General features: G+C 44.4%; 1 protein-coding gene across 5 annotated transcripts in view; it reads left to right on the top strand.

The window, feature by feature from the left end:
* The window catches only part of CUNH21orf91 (chromosome unknown C21orf91 homolog), a 109,429-nt gene that overhangs the window by 28,235 nt on the left and 70,912 nt on the right, over positions 1–10,282 (top strand). For 2 of the 5 annotated variants that reach the window (XM_025203340.1, XM_025203341.1), the window contains exons 5-6: positions 2,701–2,753; positions 6,162–6,434. The exons of 2 other annotated variants lie outside the window; for them this stretch is intronic. In XM_025203340.1, the coding sequence (XP_025059125.1) occupies positions 2,701–2,753; positions 6,162–6,368 (260 nt within the window). In that variant the 3' untranslated portion in view covers positions 6,369–6,434. Of the gene's footprint in view, positions 1–2,700; positions 2,754–6,161; positions 6,440–10,282 lie in introns of those variants that run through there. One more of the 5 variants, XM_025203342.1, reaches the window with a different exon arrangement.

Here is a 10,282-nt window from a genome sequence, read left to right as displayed (position 1 = left end):
AAGATGCATTGGGGCGGTGGGCCGGGGCGGGAGCCGCTGGGGCTGTGAGCCTACCCAGCAAGGTGCGGGCGGGGCCCCAGTCAGCCAGATGGAGTTGCCAGTAAGTGCCGGGGTTTTTTCTGTTTGTTTGTTTTTTTAACTATGGGGTGGGGGGGCAGGGATGGGGAGGCTTGGGGGATGGGGCTGGCCAGGGCAGGGGACACAGTAGCCGCTAGGGCCAATAAAACTCTGACACACATCAACTGATGCATCTCCAGTAAATCCAAAGAATTGCTTCTGCCACTTCACTCAACATTGTTGCGGCCACAGTTGGAGCACTGCATCCAGTTCTGGGTGCCACACTTCAACAAGGACATGCTAAAGCTTGAGAGGGTCCAGAGAAGGGCCACCTGCATGATCAGGGACTTGCATGGCAAGCCATACGAGGAAAGGTTGAGGGATCTTGGAGTCTTCAGCCTAAAGAAAAGGGCTGAGAGGGGACCTGATTGCGGCTTACCTCTATATCAGAGGTGTGCACCAGGGGCTTGGTGAACAACTTTACCAGGGTGCCCTGGGGGAAAATTAGAAACAACGGCCATGAACTCCTGGAAGATAGTTTCAGCCTGAACATTAGGAAAAACTTCTTCACAACTAGGTTGTCCAGACTCTGGAACAAGCTCCCCCAGAGGTGGTGCAGCCATCTACCCTAGAGGTCTTCAAGAGAAGACTGGGCAGTCACTTGGTTGGGGTCATCTGACCCCAGGTGTCTTTCCTGCTCATGCAGGGGCCTGGACCTGATGAGCCTTTGGTGTCCCTTCCAGCCCTGTGATTCTATGACAACCTTCAGTTGCTAACTGCCACCTACTTCAAATCTAATCTTTGGAAAAAAGTTGGACGAGAGTAGATGCTAAACCTCCCAAGCATCATGCCAGCTGTACATGCCATGATTCCTTTGCAAGCATGGGTATCAAACTCATCTGGCCCTGTGGGCTGACTGAGGAGCACAGGGTTTGTCCACAGGCTGCATCAGGCACACCAATGAGCCCTGCATGCAGGATCCAGCACATGTGGCTAGCCTGCTGCAGGCATTGCATTCATCCCACACCCCAGATCAACCCCATACTCTATGTGCAGTGTGCAGGGACAGTCTGGGCCATGTGGCACGTAGGTCCAGTCTGAGACCCATAGGCTGCACCGTGAGCCCAGTGATAGCGCTTTGTTGCCCGGATCTTTGACACCTTTTCCATATATGATAAAACGAAACAAAAAAAGGCCTGTGCGCTGCTGTTAAGCACCATTTTTCAATGACCATAAATAGCCCCAATGGTCTTCTGGAATGCTGAGCTCAGGCCTCTTTGTTTTGTTATAAAATACATTAATTAAAAAAAAAAAGAATTAACATATCTATTAATGCAGTCTCACTCAGAATGCTTTAACACTAATTCATCCCTTTCTCTTTGAAAAATCCCTTGGTAGGGATTTGTGGGCATACACTGCTGAAGCCTGGCAGGACTACTCACTGATGGCATGAAGCAGCATCAAGGAACTATCTGTTGCATTTCCTTGGGCAGTTCAGCAAGGGAAGAAATCAAAATTGGCACGTATATCTTCCTGCTAATTTAATTTCATGTGCAGTAGGCATTTTGCCAGTTTAGAAATGTCACCAGAAAATACCACTGACTGAAATTACTATGCTGGCAAAAGCTTTCTGGCATATACTGGGCTCCATTGACTTTTTTTTTTTTGTATATGACATTTTTAGTTAAGCTGTTTCAGTGGTAACAAGTGAAAATAACATATGGTGAGCAAATTTCCTAAGCACAGCCAGACAGAATGTTGTGCTTGCAGAAATTGACATTTTGAGGGCTTGATCACCAATACCACAGTATTAAAAATAAATTAACAATATTTTTTAAATGATGTAATGTGAACAGTTGGGCTCAGTGATGCAAATGCAATTTCCAGCATGCTGTTAAGTTGCATCACACAGCGTATGTGTGTGTTAGTCATTCAAATTGTGATTCTGGCTAGAAATCGGACTGTTTCAACACCAGGAAAAAAAATAACAAGGAATGAAAGGTAAAGTAACTGCATGACTGCTCAGCATATGCTTTCAGAATCATTCTCTACATTGATGGTGATTTCTGTTGTGCTCTGCACTAATGATCAAAAAGCTCTCTTCTGTATTATCAGCACAAAAAAAAATCAAAACGTCCAGCTAGATTGAGAATCTTAACCTTTTGTAATATTATTTGTTTTGCAATATCCAGCTATAATGAAGACAACACAGATAGATTTTAGGGCTTCATTTGAAGATCGTATTTAACTTGGTGAGATGGAATTTAGCTTTTACAAAATGAAAGCAGAGGATGGCTGTACAAAAACCATAAGTCTGAACCATTTCAGAGATTCGACTAGGTTCATATATTAGATGTGAATGTCAACATTTTCTTTCTTTGAAATCACAAGTCACTCAGCATTTTAACTCAAAATAGTGTTTTAATTTCCTACATTTAAAAAAAAAAACTGTTAAACACACATGCACACACACAAGCACACATGCAGTTTCTCAATCTCTCTCTCTCCCCCTCCCTCCCTCCCTAGAAGGCTCTTAGGAGTATTAGAGTTTTCCTTTTGTTCTTGCTAATGTATCAAGCTCCAAAAGTAAAATTACTACCACCTGAATTTCCTGGTAATTTAATTCTTACTGCTCTCCCATAGTTCCTGCACTATATGAAGTTAGTTTATTGGCAAAGCTGGAAATGAAAAAGAAGGTCAGTAGCTTTTATTTTCTGGACTATGTGCAAGAAAAAGTAGCACTGTAGATATCAGAATATGTTTAGTCTGACTAAAATGTAAATGTTCAGGTCTAAATTGTGAGACAGAGGCTGTGTCTGCACAAGACGCTTGCTGCACATTTGGTTCTTGGTTATGCAGGTACTAAATGACTGCGCAGTAACAACTGTGCAGTGGGTGGCTCATGTAGATGCACCGACACATTTAAATTAACCAAGCAACCAATCCTAGTTGATGGGTTTCTTGACTTCTTCCATTAATCATGGGTTTTAAAAAAGAATAAAGTGTTACAGCTCCTCTTCTTTTCTTTTTTTTACTTGGCATCATGAAAATTAGCAGTGCATAACTGGAATGGCAGTTATAAAATTTCATTTCTAATGACTACATTAAAGCTTAAAATTGAGATTGAACTATACACTTGTCAAAGGAAACTTTTAAGCATAAAAAAAACTGCACCTGAAATGCCTTGGGTCATTAAGTTAATATCTCTAAGAACCAAAATGTGAATTTCGTCAAGATTATATTTATTGATGTTTCTTCATTTTAAAATACCCAATTCATAATCATTCAAGGACTCTTATACTAAATGCTTATACTTTTAGCAGTAACATTATAGCATCTCTATTGCTCTCCATTTTTAAACGTTGATTTTATAAAACAATTATGATGTTTTTAATGCATGTTTCAATGTAAAAAAAATCAAAGGGAGACTTGAAAGGACTACTTAGTATTGCGTCCAGAAAATGGCTGGCCTTCTAGGCAGATTAAACTCACTGCAGTGCAGAATTAAAGACCTTGTTACACATCCCTTTTAGGCAGATCAGTGAGCTCTTAACCCCGGATTGCCACGTCAAGAGGTACAAACTAGTTTTAAGCACCCTTTAGGCATCTTAAAGTTAAGCCACTCCAGGTCAGGTTTATTTTTGATCTGTATTACCCAGCTTGTGTTCCATTAATGTGTGGCCACTCCCCACAGATAAGGCACCAGGATCCCAGGTTGCAGTGTCCATTTCCTGACCCTCCTGCTCTGTGTGGACAAACTTTCCATCCCACAAACTCAAGTGCCCAGCGGGTGGTACTGTCACTAAACCAACTCTCTTTCCTGCTCCCGGGGATGTGACATGGCCAAGCAGCAAACAGGGACACAGATGAGTCCACGAGAGAGGGCTGGGGCTGGGGGTAAAAGGAGCAAGGTAGGGGGTCAGATTGAGGCCCCAGTGACCTGGGACTTCCCTATTTGTGATCTGAGGCTGCCCAATCACAAATTATTAAAACATAAGACTTCAATTAACTTCCTCTTTAATTCTTTTTAATTTTTTTATCACTTATTTTTCTTTTATCCTTTAGTGATGACTTCCTTCATTTCACCAGCCAGCCCCTAACTGCCTTTCCCACCCACTGCCTCTCTACCTCCTATTTTTACTACCCAGTCCCATTCAAACTTTTCCCTCTTCCAGTCTCATGCTCCTGCCCCTACCAGCCCATCTCTCTAACCCACTCTGATGTGAAGGAGGGAAAGAAGCCTGTCCTGGCTCACCAGCACTCTAGGTTAGGTACAGACAGTCAAAAAGCCAGAGGCTAAATCGATTCAGTCTTTGCAGGTTAGCCTAAACTGCACAGATTAAATTGAAACACAAGTGAACAGACATTTACCTTTGATTCAGGTAATGCAGCCACATGCCTGCAGTGGCTCAAGACAGAAGCCAGGGGGCGGGGGGGCTGCCAGAGCATGGCTCTCTGGCTGCATGTTCACTTCCTTTTCCTGCTGCCCTTGAGGTCTTTGGGATTTGCACTCCAGAATTACTGCAGCACGACTCTGCAGAGTTCCTCATCACTTCCTCTTCCTGCTCACAGATGCCTCTGGGATTTGTAGTCCACAGTCGCAGCCAGCAGTAAGTTTGAGTAGGGGAAAGGGTGTTTAACACCCCTCCATGGCCACAGACCCAGTCAGGGTTTGCCTGGGGGGCATGAATGAGTGGTGCCTCCTGAAACTAAGCAGGGCACCATTTGTAGGTGGCAGCCTTGGCGGTGAGCAGCAACCGCCTGCAGACAGTGGTGGCAGCAGCAGCCAATCTCGGGGGGAGCACATGCCCCCCATATCCCCCTATGAGTTGCCTATGCTGGGGGGGGCAGTCTCCCCTCCCCCCGTAGCCGGGACTGCATCCCCAGCTGGGCTTGCCCTCCCTCCCTCCCTCCCTCCGCAACTTGTCAGCCAGCCAGCTGTCACTGCTCCAGCTAGGGGGCAGAGTAGCGGGGCCAGCCCTGCTCTGGAGCAGACAGCACAGCACAGCTCAGGCCAGAGCTCAAAAGCATGCTGGGGAACTCTGATTTAACTGGGACAGAAGTTTCATAAGCTGGTTTGATCCAAATCAGTTGAGTCTTAAATCTGATACTACATTCAACCAGGTTTATCTTAAACCATTTCAGCCATTTTGTGTGCACTGAGCTTCTGTTTTGTTACAGGTTTAAACCAGTTTCTGATCACTTAAACCGGTTTATGTGTAACTTCTGTCCCTAACCCTAGTGGCAACTCACAGCTGTAGCTCCCAGTCCTGCCCCTGCTCACCAGCTCTCTAGTGGCAAGTCACAGCTGTGCAGGTCAGAGAAGGTTTTTAGCCTGAGCGTGTGACTACTCCAAACTTGAGCTAACACTAACATGGATCAACATTTTTTGAGAAGCTTAAAGTGTAATGTGTAACTAAGCTCTAAGATGCAGTTTTGTTTGCTACTGCAGTAGCTTAAAGGTCAGGCATGGTGAGAGGTGCTGCACACACATAAGTTGAAAACATTTTTTACTACTATTACTTTTCAATTACATACAACCTCAGATCTTTGAAACGAGCAAGGAACATGTGCTTACATACATGTTTGTAATGTGAACACTTATTTAAAGAGCTGGTCAGTTTAATCCTGTTTTTCTGTCCTACCCAAACCAGTAATTTTCAAGTTACATTTTTAATTCAAAGATATCATTTATTTGTTTCACACTTAATTCCAGGCAGACTGTTTTGAAACATCTGGGTTCTTACCATTTACATGCATGAGAGATTGCTTTCCTTTGCTGATTGGAAAGTCCATGATTTCTTAAATGAATGAATGAATGAATGAATGAATAACCATTAGAATGCTTCATATTGCACAGGATTTATTTTTTTTTGCAACTATCTAGGTTTTTTTTTGTGGGGGGGAGGGTTTGTAACTATCTAGTTGGTTTAATAAAAGATATTACCTCTTCCTCAACAGTTGTGGATGCCTTTGCCTCCAGACTAATATGGCTACAAACTATATTTGTAAAATATTTTAACTTCTGTGGATCATGCAGATACACAAAGAGGCAGTTGTATAAGAGTACTATTTCTTAATACAATTTATCTTTGTTTAAGCAGCCCCCAGATGCCTGCTTACTATCACGCAGTGCTTTGCTACTGCATCCAGACAACTGTGAGGTGAATAACAAGTACACAGCAAGTGGTATTTGTACAATAATGATGCAGCTGAAGCATTATTGCATCTATCAGCTATATAAATTTGCAACAGAAGCAAAACTGAAAATCCAGGGTTTGGTAAGAATGGGTTTTAGGACTGAGGTATGAAGACTGCATGACATGCATGTGAAATGTCATTAAAGTTGTCAATAAAGATGCACTCTGCTTGTATAAATGCTTGTACATTTCCATTTGGTTTTATTATGAAATTACATCTACGGTTGTAGGAAAATCTTCAATAGCATATATTCATAATTTATAGGTGGTATCCTCAGTTCGTATGCCCCAAGAAGAGTAATTTAATGTAGTGTGATCTTAACATCTGAGGGCTTAACTAGGCAACCTTAATGCTTTCACTGAGTCTTTATAAACAGGGGTGGGAGACAAATTCAGGGTTTCAGGTTTGTAGTTATTTAGGGCTTAGTCAGTATTCCCTGAGCCATCCTGAATCCTTTAGTCCCACAGCAGGATTTCAAAGGCAAACCAAAGCTGGACTACTTACTGTCTTTTATTTAAATGCAGCTGGTCACAAGTAGATTGAAAAATGAGTTTCCTATAAAATAATTCAGGAAATAATATGGAATAGAAGCAACAAGACTGATAACTCAGGGGTGGGCAGAGCTAGGGCAGAGCACCTGAGGCAGCCACCCCAAGCTCCAATTTGCTGGAGGGGTGGGGTGTGCTGTAAAAAAAAAGCAGCACAATCATGCCAGCAGCAGTAACCAGAAATTGCTGTTGCCCCTGCATGTGGCAGCTGTCCTGGGTGCCAGGTTGTGTCATCATTACACCTCTGATAAACTGAAGGGCACAAACAGAGGAAGAATGAAAGTATTAATACTGACTAAACAGGTTTACTCTCCTTAGCCTTTCTTGATTTTGTGTTCTAGTCTTATGCTTGGCAAGGTGACTTTTGTTCCTGTAGGACTGAGGAATAGAATTCCATATGCCCTCACAAGACCCTGAGTTTCATATCCCCAAATATCCTGTCAAGCTGTGCAGAGATCCAGCATCCCTGGTTTTCACTTGATTATGCCCTGTTGGTTGAAACTCCAGAAGGACTGCATTCTGTTGGTCTACCATGACAACCCCATTATGTCATGCTTAGGCCTGCATCAGTTATGTAGATCTTCATTATAACTATGTTAACTCAATGTTTCAGTTTAGCCTGATCCTAACTGTTGCTGCTGTTAAAACACTTGCACAAATACATTGCACTATATGTCAAGCTAGAGAAATGCAAACATTTTCTTCTAGGCTGCATTTAGGCTGCATCTAGGCTAACATTGGCCCCAAATTGTTAGACGGGAAAGCTTCTGAATGTCAGCTCCCCACAGCTCTTGAAAATGAACAAAGGCTTTCAAACACCTGAGCCAAGTCATGTGGAAACGTGTTATATATAGTGTAACACTGAGCAATGTGCTCAGCCCCAAAGACATGGGGATCATTGCATATACAAAGGATGCTTCCCCCCCAATACGTGTGCGAATGTGCGTACATCAACACACAAATCATTTGCATTGCCATTATGTATTGTCTAACAATGCATTCTGAAGGATTCATTCCCAGGGAAGGCGAGAGATAAAGAACACAATGTACCAAGGACATATTTTTTCTGAAGTCAGTGCTAAACAAGAATTCTCAGAATTTGAGCTCTTACATATGCATCAACTGAGCAGTACAAAAGAAACAACTAAATCATGTGAGCTCTGCTATAGAGATCTCACACAAATCTGTACTGTTCTCAGAGTTCATGGCTAATTCTATTTCTTTTTCTGTTAGCTTGACAAACACTCGATAATTTGACTTCTGTAAATACATCTAAGCTGCTGGTAAAACAATGTACAACATAAAGTTTAAAAGATGGTATTGATGCCTATATAAAGACATTTATTTAAAAGGAAAGTGTGAAATCAGGTAATAGGTAAACTGTAATCAAGAAAAGAACTCTCATAAGGGAAATACTACTTTTGTGTTCAATAGAAGGATATACAGCTATAGCCCTGAGGGTGAGTAGAGTCACGAGTAGATCAGAACAGTTCATGAGATTTTTTGAAGTGCCTAAGTAACTCAGGCATGGAAAGTCCACTGAAAGTAATTCGAGTTTTTACTGCAAAATAACACAGTGACCTTTGACAAACGTATCCATTATCAACCCCAGAATTGTCATGGTGTCTTGTTGTGGCCAGAACTCCTGGGCTATCCCTGTAGTTCTGCCTCTGCTTGGCTGTGATTTATTTATATTTATAATATTTTTAACACAGTGTGCTTTCTGGTATGAACACAGTGGGTGCATCCAGACAAGTGCATATGTGCATGCTGCGATGTCTCAAAGCAGTCTAAGACACTGCAAGAGGCAGTCTGGGAATGGAAATATGTTCTCCGTGCTGCATATTTGCAGTGCGGGCTTTAAATTTGATACCTGGATTTCCAAAAAAACCCAAACAACCCCCCTTGTGAAAAAAGCGGCACAGAACACGTTCCTGCAGCATGCCCTGAGGCAACTGGAGGCTGAGTCCTCCAAAGAGACGCTCTGGCATCTGGCCAGAACATCTCTATGTTGCCCCTGCTGCCCCAGCACACTCCCTCAATGTGTTGGGGCAAACAGGTGTGGGGCAAGACTGCAGAGTGACCTGGACCCAGGTACTATCCCTGGTAAGTAGAGACATGGAGGTGGGCGGGGGGGACTGTGTGGTTTCGGGGGGGGGTGTGGGGGGGTGTGTGCTGGGGCAGCTTGTGGGTGTGGGGTTCACATGCCATCAAAAAGGGGCCATCACATGCCTGCCCTCCCACCCCCTGTGGTGCACAGCCCCTGGCTCTGGCAGCAGCAGCCAGCCAGGCTATCCTTGGGTGTAGGCGCAGCCCCACGGGGTGCAGCACCATCTGACCTGGGGCCTGTACATGGAGAACAAGCCCAGCCTGACTTGGCCCGGCCTGACCTGCTAGCACATGGCTCAGGGCAGGCCAGGTTGGCCCGGGCCCATTCACAATGTACAGACCTGGGTCAGGCAGCACTGTGCCCTGCGGGGCTACCCCTACAACTGGGCATGGCCCACCTGACTGCTGCTGCTGCCAGCTCCAGGGGCTGTATGCTGCAGGAGTGGGGGGGATGGGCATCTGGCAGCTGCTCATCAAACCTTCACAAGAAACCCCACACCCATAAACCCCCCACAAACCCCATACAACCACCTATAAACCCTACAAACTCCACTCCCAGCCACACACCCCACATCCCCCTATACCCACACCCCCCCACACACAAACCCACCCAACAACCCCACACCCAACCCCCACAACCCTTCCCACCCCCCTCCTACAAACCCCTCCATCCCCCCATCTCAAACCTTGCATGCCCAGCTGCCAGACAGGATGGGACCTGCTGGCAGAAGCTGTAGCTTCAGGGGCAGCTGTTCCCACATCCTGATCAGGGGGAGCTCTGATTTTTCTATGATTAAAAAAAATCAAACACCAAAGTATATAGATATTTAGAATTTATATTATGATGATGATAGAGGCACTGGTAGTCTTCCAAATTGTTTTAAAATTGTAAATATATAAATAAGTAATTGCCTAACTGGTCTTTTAAATAGGGAACACCAGGATCTCTGCTGGTGGGATCCAGGTAGAGAAGCCTACTCAGGGCTGGAACCAGGAATCCAGCTGGAGAGCAAATGAGGTAGCTGACCTCCTGGCCATTTCATAGATTCATAGATGCTAGGGTTGGAAGGGACCTCAATGGATCATCAAGTCTGACTCCCTGCTAGTGGCAGTAAAAAGTGCTGGGGGTCATGTGACCCCAGCCAGGTGCTTGTCCAGTCTCCTGTTGAAGACCCCCAAGGTAAGGGAGAGCACCACCTCCCTTGGAAGCCCATTCTAGATTCTGGCAACCCTAACCATGAAGAAGTTATTTCTGCTGTCCAGCCTAAATCTACTTTCTATCAGGTTGTGGCCATTGTTTCTGGTTGTTCCAAGGGGGGGCTCCAGTAAACAGAGCATCTCTTATTCCCTGCTGCCCCCCCCCCCCC

The sequence above is a fragment of the Alligator sinensis genome, unplaced genomic scaffold (genome assembly GCF_000455745.1).
Source record: "Alligator sinensis unplaced genomic scaffold, ASM45574v1 scaffold486_1, whole genome shotgun sequence".
NCBI lineage: Eukaryota > Metazoa > Chordata > Crocodylia > Alligatoridae > Alligator > Alligator sinensis.
The sequence above is the reverse complement of the archived record's forward strand: the minus strand, read 5'-3'. Positions and strand labels throughout refer to the sequence as shown.